General features: G+C 40.6%; 1 protein-coding gene across 6 annotated transcripts in view; it reads left to right on the top strand.

Annotated features, from left to right (window-relative positions):
- Positions 1 to 18,954, top strand: part of SCAI (suppressor of cancer cell invasion) — a 49,291-nt gene that overhangs the window by 7,492 nt on the left and 22,845 nt on the right. For 2 of the 6 annotated variants that reach the window (XM_076355207.1, XM_076355208.1), the window contains exons 3-8: positions 5,932 to 6,033; positions 7,720 to 7,851; positions 15,448 to 15,543; positions 16,170 to 16,256; positions 16,832 to 16,930; positions 18,241 to 18,337. In XM_076355207.1, coding sequence (XP_076211322.1) covers positions 5,932 to 6,033; positions 7,720 to 7,851; positions 15,448 to 15,543; positions 16,170 to 16,256; positions 16,832 to 16,930; positions 18,241 to 18,337 — 613 coding nt within the window. Of the gene's footprint in view, positions 1 to 1,501; positions 1,542 to 5,856; positions 6,034 to 7,719; positions 7,852 to 15,447; positions 15,544 to 16,169; positions 16,257 to 16,831; positions 16,931 to 18,240; positions 18,338 to 18,954 lie in introns of those variants that run through there. The other 4 variants (XM_076355211.1, XM_076355210.1, XM_076355209.1 and 1 more) reach the window with 4 other exon arrangements.

Consider the following 18,954-nt stretch of genomic DNA (forward strand, 5'->3'; position numbering starts at 1 on the left):
ACCATTGGTTTCTGTGGAGAGCAGTTCTAATAACATCTCAGTTTGGGGAAATTCCTGTATCAACAAGACAGATGTAGAAAGTGTGTTTGCTTTTGATTTTTTGGTTACCACTTGCATCTCGAAGTAAGGAGTGGGAAGCATTTGAAAAACAGAGTCCTATTCCCATCCCCAACATTAACCCTCCTGGATTGTCCTGTTAGATTTGCATCTGCTGTCCTGCTCAGAAGATTGTGTACAGGTTATTTAAGGGACAGAGCTGAAGGCTCAGTAATCAAAATGGCTGGAGCCTGAAATAAAATACAGATTCTTGTTCTAATTTTAGCCAAGAAGCTTCACTGGGTCACATTGATCAGTTCTCTGCATTGTAATAAATTTGTTCCTGTGTATAGTGTCAATATTTAACATCTAAACTTTATCTTTGGAAGGCTGGAACACCATGGAGATCAGTATTCGTAAGGTGCGTGAAGTCACCTGTTAAATGACACAATGAGTGACGTGTTCTGATTTTTGGAAGAGTTGCTTCTGAAAGATGCGCTCATGCTTATACTTACAAAATCATACAGTTTTTTCTGAAAGTGATAGTTTAAAGTATAAATGTCTAAAAAATTTAAGATTAAATTCTTCTGGTTTTGAAGTAAGGAAGACAGGCTGTATATCATGTGTGTGAAGTATCTGTACTGCATACTGCTTGTGTTCAGTAGTACGTACTCTAATTTCCTTGGTAAAATACCAGACAGAACAAATGTGCTGCTAAAGTCTTTGTAATGAGATTGTTTGCCTCTAGTAGTACAAGATGAGAATTTTAAGTCTACTGCTGATGCTCTAGTTGAGAAGAGAGTTGTTCTTTCAATTGACTATTTAGGTGAAGCAGATAAAACACTGCTAATAGGTACTCACAGCTTTTATCCTCTAAATATGCATGTGATGAGGCTGTCCAGGTTGACTAGAAGGTAGGAGACACTCAAGATTCCACAACTGAGCAGAAGCAATGGCTTAAAAAGACAGATCAGTTGTAAAAGTGCTCTGTCAGGAGGTCAAGGTGCCACGTCCAGCCAACTCTGCTATGCAGCTCTAGGAAACTGCCTGTGATCCTACCTGTCCTTACTCAACAGTTTATACACTCCTAACTTCCAGCTGTACAGTATGCCATACTGTTACAGTATCACTAAATTTTCTGTGGAGTGAGGTTTTATTTGTTTGTAGGTGTCAGGTGTGAAGTTACGACCACCCTCTTCTACCAGGCAGCTGAATGGCAGGTTGTAGCGATCCTGGCTAAGTAATAAATCTGGCTAAGGAGATGTGCATGTCATACAGTTATTTAACATATCTATGCTTGACTTTCATTGTCAGCTTGATTTCCTTGACCCAGAGTATTCTTTCACCGTTCACAAAGTGTGTCTTGCTTTACAGGCCTGAGCCCCAGTATAGGGCCAGTAGGGAGTGCATGCCGTTGACTTCAGCACTCTTTTTCCCTTCCAGCTGAGCCTGGAAAACCTTAGCCAAAAGACGGCAAACCACAGGGAAGTGGAAACGTGTGTGATGTAAGTGACACATAACTTTAAAAAATACTGGCTAGCATCATGAAACTTTCATCTGTTTCCCATACCCCTTCTCCTGCTGCCTTTCGGCTCCAACTGCTTTGCATAGTCTTGCCATCCTCTGGGATGCCTGTAAGCTCTTCTACCCTGGGTGCTGCAACGGGATGAATTTGTAAAATCTATTAATGTATTGTACTAAGCAAACCTGGAATTGTGCGTTCTGAGAGTGTGTTGGAAAGAACCTGGCACACGAAGTGCAATGCTTGGCTAGCACAATTTTTCTGCCTTGTATGGCCTGAGGAGTTGGCAAAATCTTTGAGAGAATAATAAGTTCTGCTGGAAGTCACCATTTTCTGACTTATTTTAACAGTTTTTTAAAGCAATGTTTCCATGTCTCCTTTTGCAGACTCTGGAGATCTTTTTTTTTTTTAACATGTGCTACTTGAGGAAAAAAAAAAATGTCATGCAAAACAGTCCAACAGTTTCTTTTGCATGAAAGAAAGCAAAAAGCATCAAACACAAGAACAAAAAAATTAAGTAGGTGATATTTCTGGTATAGCTCAGTTGACAAAACTGGGAGAACTGTCTGTTTGCAGAAGAGGAGCACAGATCTGTGGGGTTACTTCTAGTATCAAAGAGGAGAGGTCCACGTTGTGGATGTACTACTGGTTGCATTTTATTTATATTTTTCATTTGGAGCTCAGCAGTCCCTGAGGAAAGGGCGATGTCAGTGGCTATATTCCTCCCTTTGCTGTGCCCACTTGCTGTTTCTAATAATAATTCTTTCTCCTGTCTGTAATGCTGCTGCATTACAACACAGTCTTTAGTGCAGGGAAGACCTCCTCCTTTCCTGAGCTGCTCATGATAGTAGTTCATTCTTTGTACGGCACCAAATACCACCCCCTTCGGAGCATGATAAGCCAAAACCAGTGCATGAGATAACTAATTTTATTTTCCTTCTGTGTCAGCTGGAAAAGCCAGCTTCACCTATCATTTAACGGCTCCTGTTGTCCTTTTTCTTTCCATCTTCCCTTCCCATCTTTTCTTCATATTCAGGCATGTGCAGTGGCTGAGTGAAACCAGGGTTTAAATTGCAGCAGCGCCTGTCTCATGTCTGTAACGAAAATGCTTCTTTGAATTTGAGATCTGTAGAAGAATTACCTTCTGGCAGCTTTTCTAAAGATATCTCACAGAGGGAAATTGTCATGTTTATTACTACTGTGCTTAATTCTTCACCGCTTTTATTTCTTTCTTGATTGAACCCCTTATTTCTTTTCCTGATTATTTTTTCCTAGAAAGAAGACTCTGTTTGCCCATGATGTGATTCAGTCTGAGTATTTTTATAATGTATTTTCTGTATGGTGTTGTTTTATAATCATCATGAGGATAACTTTGACATGTAGTGAGTAAGAAACCAGTCCATTCTGAGCAGGACTCATGCTTTTAAAGTGTAACCTTTAAGGATTTTCAATAGGACTTTCCACTGTACCATTCATGTGTGTAAATACACTGGATAGTCTAGAAGTACTCCTGTTTTCTGAGTGCAATATGTGGCAGAGCCAGAGCATGCCTTTAATTATCCTGCAAGAGGGTGAAACTTGATCTTGTCCATTGTCACTGTCCAAAGTTGATTATTTGGAGCATACTTGTTCTGTCATCCCAGAGGTGTTATGTCTGTTGTGCCTATTCTATCCCACAGGCAATTGTGCTTGCATCTTCAGGTCATTAAGAACAGCGATAGTTTCATAATTGTGTGGGTAGCTAAGGTTTCATTTCATTCTACTTTTAACTGTGATTTAGCTGTTTGTTTCTGGGTTATTTTATAATAAAAGAGGGCACGTTGAGGCTTCTGTGTTTAATTTATTACGTACTAATGAAATAGTTTTTTGTAAGCACCCAGAGTCTTCTCCATTCATTCTGATGTCTTAGATCAAGTGTCTTCTGGTCACCTCCCTCCCTCTAAAAGCATCAGTAGAAAATGAGATTAATTTTTTGCGTCTGTCTTACTGTTTAGGTGCTTAAGGTTGAGTGAGAGGAATACCACCAAAATGTTTGACAAACAAGGAAGTTAGGCTAAGCATGTCTGAAAAGCTGGCAGATTTTTTTGAGTTTCTCGTAGGGAGTTCTGTTCAAAGCCCTTTTTAGAATAAGCATTAAATGTGTAATTCAAAGCATGCTGATGGAAGTATGCACGTTAGACCCAGAATAAGACACTCAATGCAAGTCTTTTTTTTATATCATATGAAATACATATGACAATCCAGATTAGAACCAGGTAGAAGGCATATTTGGAATGCTGAATGGTAGGGATGTTTTCACGGCAGCAACTATCATAGTGAGTTTTTTTTAGTCTACTACTATTAGCTGTGTTTCAGTCTTTTTGTATCAATATCCAATTGCTGAGTATTGGTTTTAATGGAAATTAAAATGAACAAACAGAAGTTTTAGCAGAAGGTCTGTGAAAATTTTGCCATTTGCAACAAGATTTCCCCTCTTCTTCCACCTAGCCTCCTTAGTCACCACACACACAAAGTTTGAGCTGCAGTACCTTAATGATATAAGTACATCTCTTTGTTTTAAACCACTGTTTAGGTCATGTTCAGTAATAGTGCTTTACAATGTCAAATACTGATACTAGCTGGTTTTTGTTTTGGCCTGTGCTGTTTCTCACCATCTTCGCGCTGCTGGTTGTGCCAGGATGATAACCTTCCCTGGAACACTGAGAGCATCCCGCATTTGTGATGCTTATCATCTGCTTAAATAATCTAAAATATAGGGGTAATAATATGCAGTGGAACTGTTACATTTTTCAACACAATCTAGTTTTTACTGTCTTTGCTAAGTTCATGTGACATGCAGTTGTATCGGAACTCTTTTATTGTCATAGTAAGACATTGCCTGGCAGGCAGGCCCTCCATACATAAAACCCAAAGTTGCTTCTTGCAAATGAACCTGAACTTTTTGTAAGATACTCATTTTAGAGGACGCAGGGTTTTGTTGTCTTCACCCTGAACTAATCATCTATCTCAGTATTCTAATGAATTTTTTTTTCTCCCATCCCTTCCTTTCATATCTGTGTTTCTGGTGCTTCACGTTTTTTTACTTTTTTTTTTTTTTTTTTTTACATGTCTGCTTTTTGTGCTTGTGGCAGCTTCACTTTAAAGTGGAACTTGATCAGGCATTTATTGATATTTTGATCTCTAAAGCAATACAAGCTAAAGTCTTGATACACGTTGATGTATGTGGTTTTTAAGATTTCACCTTACTCAGTTGTAGAGTGAAGATGTAATTTTGCAGGTTCTGTAGTTTCATGTCTTCTGTGTGGAACAGTCTGTTTTACCAGTAGGGATTCTTTTCTGGAGATAAGTTTGAGTGACTGAGACTTAACTTCATTTCCTCTCTTTCAAAAAGTAAACCCCTAACTATTCTAGTAAGTGTGCTCCTTTTGTATGCTTCTGCAGGTAAGTCTCTGCCTCTTACTCCTTACCCCGGCTATATAATACCACATTTTAGCCTAAACTCAGGCTACTGGTTGCCTTAATACCATCTGTGTGGCTTGATTGCAACATACATTTTTTTTCATTTCTGAACCTGCAAATAAAGGAAAAACTGAATGTCCTAGTGGAATGTCTCCAGGGTATACTAATTTTTCAGGTCTCTATGGAATGTCAGAACATGCTTAAATGTGGTTTGTTTCCTAGGTTCCTTCACTAGCAGTCTCTGATAAGAAGACAGGTTGTTCCCTCTGCTTTTGGCAGTTTCTTTCCATGAGCAGAAAAGGTGCTTTTGCCCTCTGCTTCAGTAATAGCTCCAAAGCCACATGCCGATAGCCATATCAGGAGGCTGACCATACAGAATATTCTCCAATATTTTGTTTTCAGTTTGGTAATATCTCTTCCCCACCCCCCACCCCCTTTCTTCTCTCAGTTCTTCTAACTTTCCACAAACTAGTATTGTGCTAAATATTTAGGAAGTGGCTGGGTTTAGAGTAGGCTTTCAAAATACACCTTAATTGTCTATAACCCAAGAGAGGTTTTTTCTCCTTTCTCTGCAACAATTATTTTTCCTGCCTTCTGCCTCTGATACCTTTCAGATCGGCAGGCAGTGAATTTTCTAGCATGTCTTTTATTGATTGCATAAATGGCCCTCTTTGCAGTGGGTCTAGTGGACTCCCTCAACATGAGAACCGCAGTTGGTTTTACTTGCCTGCACCAGGGCTAACACATGCAGTTGGCCAATGTTGGCAGTGGTTGGGGTAGTTGGATAGTATAACTTAAGGGTAGCATAAAATAAAATTGACTTTACCGTTACATTAAAGGAATGATCTACAGACTGTATGAAACATACTTTGCAATTTAAGCAAGCTCCTCAACTTTTGAAAATGTATCTGAAGCTGCTCTAGAGTGCCTGGTCTACCACAGTGGAGCGCTGCAGAATCCAAGGGCCTCGCCACAGGATTTAGGTCACCCTTGCTGTGGAGCACACAGGACCTGGGGTATTGTCCCTCTTCCTGAAATTCCTGAATCACCTCCTGGCTGCTTCTGACATAAGTTTTTTAGCTCTCGCTGTTCACTTCGATTTCATATGTTGGTGCTTTAAGTACTCAGTGTTCTTTGTTTCATGCTGTGTGAATGTAAATGTTTTAGAGATTTCAAACACAGGCTGGTGCTTCACAATATTCATGTCCTGCTTGCTAGGCTCATGCCAACAGCTTTTGACATCTGGTTGGTATGTTTTGAATTCTCTTACGCTGTCTGGCACCCATATTGCAGTTACCTGACAATAAATAGATGCTTCCTACCTTTTTCTGGAACTCTTCAACAAGCGGTTTGTGCAGTGCACCCCATGTCTTTGCACTAGTGCTCTAGTGCACTGTCAGGTGGGTGTATAAAAGACAAGTGAATGTGAGCTGCATCTTGTCTAAACTGGGAAATCATGAAACTGCTTGGTTGGCAGGATATGCTCACTAACTTATCCCCAAAAGCTGGGGGGAACTGCCAATTTCTTCTGCGTTTGGTAGGCGTGAAATGTTTGTTCAGGGAAGTATTTCTAAAGTCTGCTTGGTTATTATGAAGGTTTTTCCTGACAGTTGATGAAAGATGCTTCTGGGTACTTTCCAATGACTGTAAGGAGTTAGCATTGCCACTTCCTGGCTTGAATTGGGACTTGTAGGTAATTATTTATGCAAATAGCATCCAAACAGAGCTGCTGCACAAATGGAAACTTGTTGCTTAACAAAAGTGCTTACCAGAACCGGTAGAGAAGTTGCTGAAAGTAAAAGCTCTGCATTTGCCCAGTTAGAGGTGTGTTTATCTTGCACTAAAATTCTTAGAGAGCACAGAAGAGCCAAAGACCTGGCAGCCATTTTCAGAGGAGCATGTTTTGTTGCTGCTGCTGAGAAATCTGTAGCTCACCTTTGGATGATCAAAAGGTAATTTTCTATCTATGTATGTTTCAAGTAAGATTTTAAAAGCCAGTCTGCCTTTATAGGCTTCAGTATTCCCTCGCTTACTCAATACTAGGATTATCTACGTTGTATTTTAGTTTTTTGTTGAGGTGATTACTGTACAATATGACATTTTGCTCACATGAACGGTAAAAATAGATCTGCAGGTATAATTGTGGGCAGTGCAAGCCATGGAATTAAACAGTCATGAGGAAGTAGAGAGGAAGCAGGATATTTTTTAGCATTCTGTCTAAAATTGCTATGTTTTAGCACTAGCAACTAGTGAGCTACAGTTTTCAGCAGTTACAGAAGAAAATGAAATGTAAACAGAACTGAGGCTAGTCTCTAAATACGGCTGCAGGATAAACACCTCTGCAGAAAGGCAAATTTAGAGAGGATTTCTTTGTCCAAGTATGAAACCCAAGTACTGTTTGTGTTACAGTCCTTTTGTTGGCAGTTTTGTGTTTGTGAATACAGTCCTCAGAGTTATTTTATTTTATGACCCTTGTACCACTTTTATTTTTAATTTTGCTCTGTTAACTAGTGCATTGTGCAATAATTAGTCCCATGCTTTGATTCTCAGCTGTTATTTTTAATGAGTCTTGAGAAGAGTAACCTGTGGGAGAATTGCATGCTCTTTGTTACCATCCCCATGGAACTGTACATGCATCTAATTGGGATGTGTTCATAGTAGCCCTCAATTTTTTAGTAATATGGCTATTTTCTTCTTCATAGGACTGAGTTTGCCCTAAAAGAAATCATGTCATCAGGAGGAGCTGAAGATGATATTCCTCAAGCAGAGAGGAAAACGGTGACAGACTTTTGCTACTTATTGGATAAATCTAAACAGCTCTTCAATGGCTTAAGGTTAGTGCATTTTTGACAGTATTCCTTCAGAAAAGCATTGGAACATACACTTTAGTATGTGAGTGATGCTGAAGTCAGTTGTACAATGAACAGTTCGAACTCAAACCCAGTAAGTTTGTTTAGGAGAGAACAATGTGCACCTATGTATGGGTAGTTTTGGACCATGTATGTAAGAATGTCTGTAGTAGAGGTTCACGCATTTCTTTGAGACAGTAGGGAAGGAAATGTGAGAAAGGTGAGCTGAATGTCTCAGTCATGTCAGTTAACAGTAAACTAGAAGTTGGAAATTCGGTGAAATTGATAGAATTCATACTGAAATGTTGTGCATGAAGCACACAATTAAGGACTAGGTGTGGCTGCATACAGTCAACAGCATGCAAGGCCAAAACCCCACAGCCTCTGTACCAAAAAAAAAAGGGATGAAAAGGATTGGCCTAGGTGGGAGGAAAGGCGGGGAAGGAATATTTTTTGCGAAGAAATTTAGGAAGTGATAAACAGAAGCATCTAAACCATAGCCTGTATGTGTCTGGTGAAACAAATGCTTAATCTGAACTGTGGAGAAAGGTAAAATCTGCATTTATCTACAAAACAGCTGCAATAACATCTAGAAAGTCTAGCTGTTTTGTCACCACCAATAAGAAGGGGAATAAGAGTAAGGGGAGTTCAAGGAAAATAGTTCACGTTTGGACAGTGATATAGGCATCCTGTTTATGTCAATATATGCTGAGTTAAAGATAATGTATTCAAGAGTTGTTTTATTTCTAAGCTTTGCTGTAGAGTCTCTTAAGCAACGTGGTTTTTAGCTCATATCTTGTTGGCAGTTCAGCGTCTTACTGGTCTCTGAGTAATACTGTATGTTTGGGCCCATATAGCTTGCTGTTATTCAAACACAGATGGTTAGCAAAGATGTTTTTAATTCCTTCCCCCCCCCGCCCCCCACTATTGATAATCCTTTCATGTGCTTTAGAAGTTGATTACCAAATCCAAAACAAACAGTTTGTGCTCCAAATTCTGAATGGTAAATGGGCAGTAGAGACAAGGAGTGATTGTGATTCGGCACTCCATGAAACAGGGTCTAAAGCAAAAGGATTGAGATCTTGAGGCCAGGATTTCTAGGACCATATATGCCGTTACATTGGCTTTCTGATATAGCTCACTTGAAATTTTGGCCTGAGTCACTGAAGAGTACAAATTAATACAGTTCATGTCTGGATGCGTGATGCTCAAGTTCAGATCACAGAGATGGCAGAGCACCTACAGCCATTCTGTCTTTTCCTTTGGGCATGGAGGGAGTTAGTACTTGTATCAGATTTCCAGAGGAGAGATGTAGTTTCTGTGTGTATCCACGGTACTTTGCCAAAAAGAAACCTTCTTATCCAGCTAGATGAAAAGAAAATGGAAAATACCTTTGGATGAAATTTGGGCAATAAAAATAGAGATGGGCTTCAGCAGCTGGCTCTGCTGTGTGAAAATAAGAACATACTGGAACGGGAGCCTGCCTCTGTCCTTACTGTAACTTGACACAATTAACATAGTTGCTTCTTGCACTGAACTTGACCATCATTTCACCTATAAGTCCTGCGATTCCTATGGGCATAATGACTGGATAAAGCAGCAAGATAATTTTCAGGTATCTCCTCTGTTAGTGCATGTTCTCTTCTGGGTAGTTCACCTGGAAATGACTTAGCAAGTATCCTAATTCTTAGTCCAGTTGCTTGCTTTTCCCTCTAGCATAATAAATGCATTTGATGCATGCCTGCCTTCTTCTGTTTTGAAGATGGTGATGGCCTTTGCTGCTGTGTTTTATGCCATTCTCTTGTCCCTACCATGTTTCATGGAAATGAAGTGATGGGGGAGGGAGAGGAGAGCAATGATTTCCTTCCTGAAACCTCCTCTGGGCACTTCAGCTAAAGGGAACTGAGCCTATAGCTGTGTTGGCAGCTGCTTAGCTGTTGCTGCTGCCAAAAATGCAAGGGCTCAGCCTGCCACGTCTTTGTTTCAGTAGCATTTCCTTCCTCTCTTCCCAATACAGATGCCAAATACAGCATTTGAGGAAAACATATGATGATCTGCCAAGGTTGCTACTCCAAAGTATACTTCATGCTCGCACTACCAGTGATACCATCCTTTTGTGGCCATGCCTGGTAGAGTAACTTAGAGGGGAGGTTGTCTTTCTAGTGTCTGTACTCCCTTTTTGAATACTCTGAGCTATAAGTTAGAAACAACTTTTAATGAAGTATGTCCCAATTGCTCTCTTCTCTCCCTTCCCCACTCCCACTTGCTTTTTTCTTGGGAAAAGGCTGGAAAGAGGGAGCATGTTAGGAAGCAGTTTTTCATGGCGTACTGTCACCAGTTATTATTTTCTTTTTATGTTAAAAAGTGCTTAAATGTGTTCAGTATCACAGAGAAGCTTGAAACTTTAAGAAATGAAAAGACTTTCCACATATGTCATGCTTTCCCAGATTATAATGTTTCATTGCTCATTGTGCAGGCTGCAAGAATCACGACTGCTGTCCTTTTATGGAAAGAGGTGATAGTGTTTAACCATTTATTTTGTAGACTTCTAGTAAGATGCAAGTTGAACCTCTTAGTTTTGTTCCATGCTGCTGCTGCTGATGTAGAAACAACAGGACCCTGTTAGCTTCAGGTAATGCTGCAGGCTGTACCCTGTCTGGTACTGGGAGGGGACTGGCTTCTCGCACCAATTGCATCAGTGAGGCAAGTTAATGTGAGTGCTACTGGTGTGCTTACTGTCTTTGTGGGTTATTAGAGGCGATAGGGAAGCGATGCCACAATGCCGTTATCCCACTTCTGCTTAGGTTCTGGGAATAGGAGCCTGTAATTACTACAAGCCTATGAACATAAAAGGAAATTGTCTCTTTTATCACCTGTCAAAACTGTGAATGTATTTAAAGCTCTGAATGTTAAACTTACAGTTATTGTAACCTTCCGTTTTGAAGCATACTGCTGAGTCTCTAGGACTTTTTCAACATCTTTACGTCTCTGGAAGTTGTCCCTATGTGACAACTTCCATGTGGTCCTGGCCAAACAAACCTCAGTACCTTTAATTGGTTTTCAGCCAGTATTACCTGGCTTCTGCCAACAGCATGGCTGAAATGAACTACTGACAGAAAATGAATTATGAGCACGTAAGTAGTGCTGGTCTTTCCTGAGACTATACAGCAAGAATGGGACAAAATTCTGGACTGTCTATGGAATTTATGCACCAGCCACTCTAATGTGGCAAGGGAACCAGTCTTCTGTGCCCAGTGCGAGAAACCATCCTTTTAGAACATCTGAGTTTGTGTCTTCATGTCCAGTTTGGAATGTTTTAAAAGCCAAGAAATTGGAAAAAGTCTCCACTTGTTGTTGGAGGCTATTGTAATGAAGTGTGTAACTGTCTTCCTTGTCTGGATAGAACTGTCCTAAATCAAAGCATCTCCGTTGCCTTCTCTGCATCTAGATTGCTTCTTGCTGCCACTTCCTCTGTCCTGTAGAGCTGATTGTGATCAGTAACAGCATGAGTGAGTACCCCTACCACTGCCTGTTCTGTACCCAGCATCCTCAGCCAGGCACACCTCCGAGGAAGATTAGGCTGTTGCCTTTTTCTCTCCATATTGATCTAGTATCCTTCTGTAGATCTGGAAGTAGCAAAATGTCTTGCTATAACATAGGTCTTTTGCTCTCAAGTTGGGTGTGTAATTACTTGTGGATCATATATTCCCTGTCTCCTTCAGTGGGGGGAGCTGTATTAATAATCCACTCTGCAATCAACTGAGTCTTTAGTATTCTTTTGGGCTATTTCTCACCAAATAATGCTGATCCTCTGGTCCGATTAAAAAAATTGCACTAAATGTTCCCTTTTGCTCATGCATCTGTTTTCTCACAGCAAGATTTTTTGACGCATGGGAGCAACATGCGTGATGTTCAGAACACAAAACAGTAAATGGATAGCGGCAATGGCAGCTCTTGTCTGCAAAAATCTGCAGTGAAACCATGGTAATGTATTGTCATAAATGAAGTTTTATTACAGCCATGTCAGAATACTATCAAAAGAACAAGTGCTACTGTCTGTTTCCATGGAGATCTTTCCCGTTCCCTGGGGAGCCGAGGAATCGCATGGTATTGTGCAGCTATGCCAGCTGCAATTAGGCAAGCACACTGCTTGAGAAATATACATGTGGACACCCAGCAGTGACTGTGGACAACAACGGCCAAACACGTGTACGCTGCGCTAACAGAGGCTTTTTAAAATGCCACTAATTTTCATATATTCAAAACTAGTGCAGCACAGTGAGTTGAACTAGGTTTTATAAGAATGTTTAGGCTCGTGCAGAGGAAGGTACAGAATCAAGGGGGTGACAGAGGTGCGCAAGGGAAGATGACGGGGAGGTATAAAGAGCTTACTGGTGAGGGATATATGCGTAAGCATGATCAGCAAATAGTTACCTGCTTATTTCTTAATTTGTGCACATACCTACTTCTCGGTGTTTGAGAGAAGAAGGGTATGTTTCCTTGTATGTTTCCTTGTTTCCTCATGTTAGACCTTTGCTAAAATATCCTAAGCAACTTGGCCTACAAAGGCCGATTTACTACTGGTAGGATTCTTTGAGTCAACTTGCTAATTCAGTCATTCTTTAAGTTAATGCCAGGGAACTTCCATTTTTATTACTTTTTTAAATGATCCATTTTAGTGTTGTTTAGTATTTGTATTCACTTTTTATTTTATTTTACTTAACATTGAAACTTGTGGATGTGCTAATCAAATTTAACACTACCTCTTGCTATATCAAAGCCTGCAATATATCTTAGGCGTGTATTTGGCCAGTTTCTTAACTTCTTTTGTTTAGCTGAAATGTTTATGTCTATTAGAACAATAGAAAGTGGTGAATGTTGCAGTAAATGCTTTAAATTTGCATGTGTTTGTATCAAGCTCTATTTGGATGAAGATGTTTGTGCCCTGAAGCACATGTTTATACTCCTGTTTAGCCCTTCCTACGCCAAAGTATGTTCCAAGATGTTGAGCAGCCAATTGCAAGTTTGAGAGGATTTTTTTGTAAAATCCTGCCCAGTTTCCTTGGCATCTTCATAGAATACCAGCAGCAAGTACTGGAATGGTTTTCCAGGCTGGTAAGAGTCATAGCTGATAACGGATTCATTTTATGTGTAGTAACTAAGCTAGGTCCCTTCAAGCTGTGTGGTAAGTACAGTTGGCTGATGAGCAAAGGAATATTAATTTCCTTTTCTACCTAGGGTGCTGTTAAAGCAATTACGCTTAGCAGAAATGCGCCAGTACGCTGCTCTGGAAATTGTAGTGTACTGCTTTGCTTGTCTTACTCCTCCAGAGGACATGGTATGGTTTCCAAAAGGTGGTGTTTCCCTCAGTCTTGACCTCCCAGGCTTGGAAGTGGAATATGCTGCTTTTCTGTGCCCATCTGCTGAAGGTTAAGGTGTTGGATGGTATATTAATCAGCACAGTGATTTGAGAGAGCATTCCCTGAAGAAATCATTTTTGAATCAAATGAAAGATTATGCCATCTTGAAAAAGCTGTTCCACTTCCAAGTAGAGTTGTATACCTCCTTTGAATCAGCTTCAGTACAGATTTGTAAGCAACAAGTCTTCAATGGGACTGAAGGTTTTGGTCTCCTCTGTTGCATTTGTTCCAAGATTCAAGTAGCTCCGAGGTTGAAGGCCTTCTGTTAGGATTGAGAGCACATATCTTTAAAGATAAAATCCTAAGGACTACATCATCGTTGCGGGGTGGAGGTGGAGGGAAATATATCACAGCGTGGAAATCGAGTGGAGGTATGAAAGCAGAACTGAACTGGATTGACTGACTCGCCTTATAGCACTGGGCACTGATACGAAAAAAACAGAAGATCTCCGGTTCTGACATACCACTAACTATGAGTTAGAGGGTGACAAATGTTGTGGTGATGATGTAACCCAACCCAGTGAATGTTAGTGGTGAGCATCCATATGCTTGCTTGATCTGGTGACGTTTGGACAGCTGATTTACGTGTGATGTTATAGGGTCTGTTTCTGAAACACAGTGAACAGCCTCATCCATTTAAAAAAGATTATTTCCTTAATGAGTAGCAAGAAATATTATCAGTCTAAATGAGTCTAAATGAACTAATTTCCATTAGATTATTCTGCTTGCTCTTGGGTAGGGTTTTTTTTTTTACTGTGATATTTTAAGACTCCAATTTAGCTTTCTGTGCATATAACCATAAAATTACTTCCCTTTTAGCAAGACAGTAAGATGTTTTCAATCACCTGTTGAGAAGTGCATGTAGGAACATGGTTATTTCCTGTTTGGAGTGATTATTTGTAGGCCTGTTCTTCTGATGCTGTTGAGAACCTGTTAATATTGAGGAACCTTGATAAAGGCATGTTTACAGGGGTTAGCATGGATTCCTTTTTGCCCTTAAGACTGCATTTGTCCATAAATACCAATGTTTTTGCACATATCCAGTCACTTGACTCATGTTAACTCACTCATGGAGAGCACTGCTTCCATCTGCTGTTATTCTGCATGTTGGAGTAGCCATTCCAGAATCCCAGGCACATCTGGAGAGAACAGGCTCATGTGTACAGTGTGTCATATGTTCATAATAAATACTATATAAATACACTGTAAATGTACCATATGTTTCATAACTAACTTAAAAGTGAATGTCTACCTGTATAACTGGTGGAAGCTGTTGGACAACTCATCTTGTTGAATCTTTTGGGGAGGGAGAGTCAGCCTTTCCTAAGGGGCCTGCTGTGCAGGGGGACTGTTTGTCAGTCTGACTTGTAGCTGGACAAGCGCTGTCAGGTAGGATAATACGGATTGTGGATATTGACTGGCAATAGACACTAGAATAACTAGAGTAATTCTGCTGTTCTTTGAATAAGTGATTGAGTTACAGTTCTTGCATTTGAAGGCCGAGTTACTGTCTTAATAGGAAAAGTTTTACTTCAAAAACTTACGGTTAAGCTGTACACCTTCAGTTTGATGTTATAGCATCGTCCTTTTTTGTATGGAACCTGCAGGGCTCAGGCAGTTTGCGACATTAGCTCTCTGCGTCCCCAAAGAGTGATTAAATGTAGGCAGTCACTCATAAGATTTGCAAAATGCATGGGACCTTTATTAACACTGATAACTTCAATCCTTTTGCATTTGAAAAGTGACTGGAGAATTCGTCTGAAAGTAGGAAGCAGTAATTAGGAAACAGCACTGAAGAATTTCTTCCTCCCCCCAATACATGCTGCTTTCTCATATATATGCCTATGCAGTCTTTTCTTGTATATACGTTAAATGAATATGTTGTCTGGCTTGTGGCATGTTTTTAGGGATGCTATGGTCAGATCTTGATACATGTACTTCCTACAAGCTAAACAGGATTTCCTTGTAGATTCCAGTAACAACAGGTTTTGAGAAACTAAGGAATCGTGGTTCTCATAGCTCTGGGTGCAGGCAGAGTTATAAAGCATTTCAAGTCAATTCTGACCAAAGCTATTCTGACATGGACACAAATGTGCTGCTGTCACACTGGGCTGACTGGAATCTGCTCCCTAACTCTGCATTTGTCACTTGTCTGTTGCAGGGATTTACCTCAGTATGGGCAAAAGCAGTGGCAATCCTATTTTGGGCGAACATTTGACGTTTATACCAAACTCTGGAAGTTTCAACAGCAACATCGGTAAGGGAACATTGTAGGCAGACATGTTCTGTGGATTTAAGTGTGACTTTAATCTCTGGTATGCCTAGGGGCCCCAGTGAAGATTGAGATTTCACTGTGTTATTCAAGCATGAAGGGAGGGAATAGCCACTTCCTGTAGTGCTCACAGTCTAATGAATTAAAATGTTGCAGAGTTTTCAGTGTGACTTTTTTAACAAAACCTTTTGCTCTACTTGAATGCATGTTGCTTTAATATATTACCAAGGAGAAGCTGGGATGATGGCCTCTGCAATGCAGAACCCATCTGGAATGGTGTGAAGCATCTTGCTGCAGCGTGGGCTCTGATCTTTCACACCTTACATTGGCTGCGTAGTCTGAGTGTTCTCCTGGGAAGTTGTGACCTTTTGTTGTGTGTATTTTGTGCAACATACTTATGTCTAGCTCTTGCAAGTTTATGCAAGATAAATGGTGCTTGTTCTGGTGTGTGTATGCAGTGCTGTTGGCTCTGTGAGGGACTACTACTGGGAATGCCACACCAGTAATGAAAGCTGAATTTGGCCCTACAATGGCTCTTTGTCTTGTCTGGTGTCATGTTCTGAGAAATTCTGGAATGCCTTTTAATCTTTCTTTTCTCTCTTGCGAAATAGACAAGTATTGGACAATCGGTATGGGTTGAAGCGGTGGCAAATTGGGGAAATTGCTTCCAAGATTGGGCAGCTCTATTACCATTATTAGTAAGTAAGCACAGAAAAGGATTCAGTAGGGGAATGCAGTGTTAGTGGCAGCTCCATGCCAAACATCTGGATACTCAGTCAGGAGAAATGAATGTATCAGTTGAGTCATGATGCCTGTTTCTGAATGAGAAGGCCTTTGGGACTGCATGGGGGTGCTGCAGAGAAAGGCACCCGTGAGCCTGATACCACATTGCTAGTCACATTGATACTGCCTAAGGACTTACCTCCTGCCTCGAAAGTGTCTCTAAGTCTTCCATGTGTGCTGCATTCAACTCTTGTGCAAAAGTGTGATTTACAAGTTTGGGAGCTTAATGTTCCTTTAAACTTTTGAGTTAACCTGTCACCTGTACATATGGGCACAAGATGGGCAGATTTGATTGTTATCTGAAATGGAATCCAAGCTCTGAAATCTATCTTCCCAGCAGGCACAAAGAATGAGAGTCTGGCTTTCATATGATGTTACTTGAGGAGGGAGTTTTGCCATTGATGCACAAGATTGTCGAGGGGGCAGGAAGGGAGGGTTTGGCATGGATTTCCATCTGAAGCGGTGAGCTAATCTGGTTCTTCCTCTGCAGCTTGCGCACTTCAGAAACCAGCTATCTCAATGAAGCTTTCTCCTTCTATTCAGCAATTAGGCAGAGGTCATACTACTCCCAAGTCAACAAAGAAGACAGGTATGTCTGAATGAATGCCCTCATTTTTTCAAGACTAAACGGCGTATGAAAGCCCCAAATAACTATAAACTGTAGAAGCACAACTGGGATAAAATCAGTGTTGTTGGAGGAAGTTTCTTTTAATCCTCCTGCCATGACTTTGCTGTATGACTGGAGGAATATTCTATTATCTGGGCCTGGCTAGAAAGCTATTGGCCCCAAAGTTTTGTCATTTTGAGTCCCGAGCAGTATCAGTGCTGGGACCCAGTATGCTGTGGCTGGAAGATAAGTCAGTTGGGCTGAAGCAGAGGAACCTGTTTGATTCTAATCAGGCTTTTCGGGGGAACATCAGTTAGTACTGCAGTACAGCAGCCTTCTGTAACAGACTGGGACAAGGTCCAAGAGCTTCAGGAGGCATAACGTCTTCCTTTTAAGACACTATACTGAGAAAGGTACACTTAAAGCAGGGCTGTGTTGCGGCAGTGCAGAGAATGTGCTGCCTGCCAAGAACATAGGCAGATATAAATAGGAATAGGTAGAGAACTCAGTTCTGGATCCTGATCTTACATTCTAGCCAGTAAACTTGGGTTCCTTCATCAAAGTAAAGAAGAAATGATCTGAAGTCATCATCAAGATAAATGTAGAAGGTTCGTTGGGGAGTTTCCTGCCAAGCATTCAAGGACCTCTGGACTTAAACTAATTGCACGTCTCTAGTCTTGCTGATGTCTAAATGCACCGGTGTGCCACAAAAAGATGAATGTTTCCCTGCTCTGTTCTGATATCTGTTGATCCTATTATCTTCTCTCTTAAAAATCTCTCAATTTCAGTCTGAGTGCTTGAGCTGTTTCAGAGAAGGTAGGATTGACCAAACATGTTTCTAGATGCTGTCAGAAGATTTTAGAAATGGATGAGTAATTATGGGCTATGCTGACTTGCAGATCTCTAAGTTGTCCCAGGTGGGTGAACTCTGAGCCAGCTGTGATTATCACATGATGCAGTGGGGTCAGATATTGCCCATGAACTGTCAAAAGGTTTGAAGAGCCAGCTATTATATCTGACTCCCATGCCTGTTCTCGCGTAAGGAGACTGTGGGGAAGGGGGAGGATGTGGCTTTCTTGATGTATATTTTATGTCTCTGTACTCGATTTTAAATAAACCTCTAAGCAGCCAGGTAGCTATTGATCTTCACATGAATTCAGTTAGAACTCTTAATCTGCAGAGTGTTCAGTCTTGCTCTAGTCTTAAATTCCTCCTCTCCCTTACCCCTGTTGCCTACCTATGTTCTATTTTAATCTCAAATTTGGCTGTGGTGTTTTTGTTGTTGTGTTTAGGCCTGAATTAGTGGTTAAGAAGCTGCGTTACTATGCAAGGTTTATAGTGGTTTGTCTCTTGCTCAACAAAATGGATGTTGTAAAGGACCTTGTAAAGGTATGTTAAAATGAGGATAAAGGTGCTAAGGGGTGGGAGGTTCCTGGTTATTCAGGGCTTTTCTCCTAATTAAGGAATCCATAATATAGTCTATTTCAGTTGAAATATTACTCATTAGATCTAAGATGTTAGCTGCTGTTGCAGCATAGCTTTTCGGTTTTTTTTTTCCTCATTTAATTGATTGTGCTGTTGGATGCCACAGAAGGAAGGAATAACATGGCTGGAGCTATGGAAAGATTCAGTATGATGTGAACATTTGGCTGGAGAAAAACTTTAAAAATTTATATAGTTAGTTAGGAATAAACTGTAAGATGCATGTTATTCATGTGAAAGTGTGGGGATCATCTGATAACTCTGAGTATGTCTTCATTCCTGTAGTGGATTTAAGACATGGGTAGAATCTCCCCCAGCAAGTCTTCATGACACACACTTGCTTGGAAAGCCAGTGTCTCCTAGCTTGATGTTGAGCTTATTTCTCCTCCCTTCCAAACTGCTATCACTCTGCCCCATGTCTAGAACACAGCCTGAATACATTTTGCACCTTCCAGAGACCCATCAAAATTAAACCTTGCTAAATGATGTAGATATTACTGTGAAATTGGAGAGGCTGGATCTGC

The sequence above is a fragment of the Aptenodytes patagonicus genome, chromosome 18 (genome assembly GCF_965638725.1).
Source record: "Aptenodytes patagonicus chromosome 18, bAptPat1.pri.cur, whole genome shotgun sequence".
Taxonomy (NCBI): domain Eukaryota; kingdom Metazoa; phylum Chordata; class Aves; order Sphenisciformes; family Spheniscidae; genus Aptenodytes; species Aptenodytes patagonicus.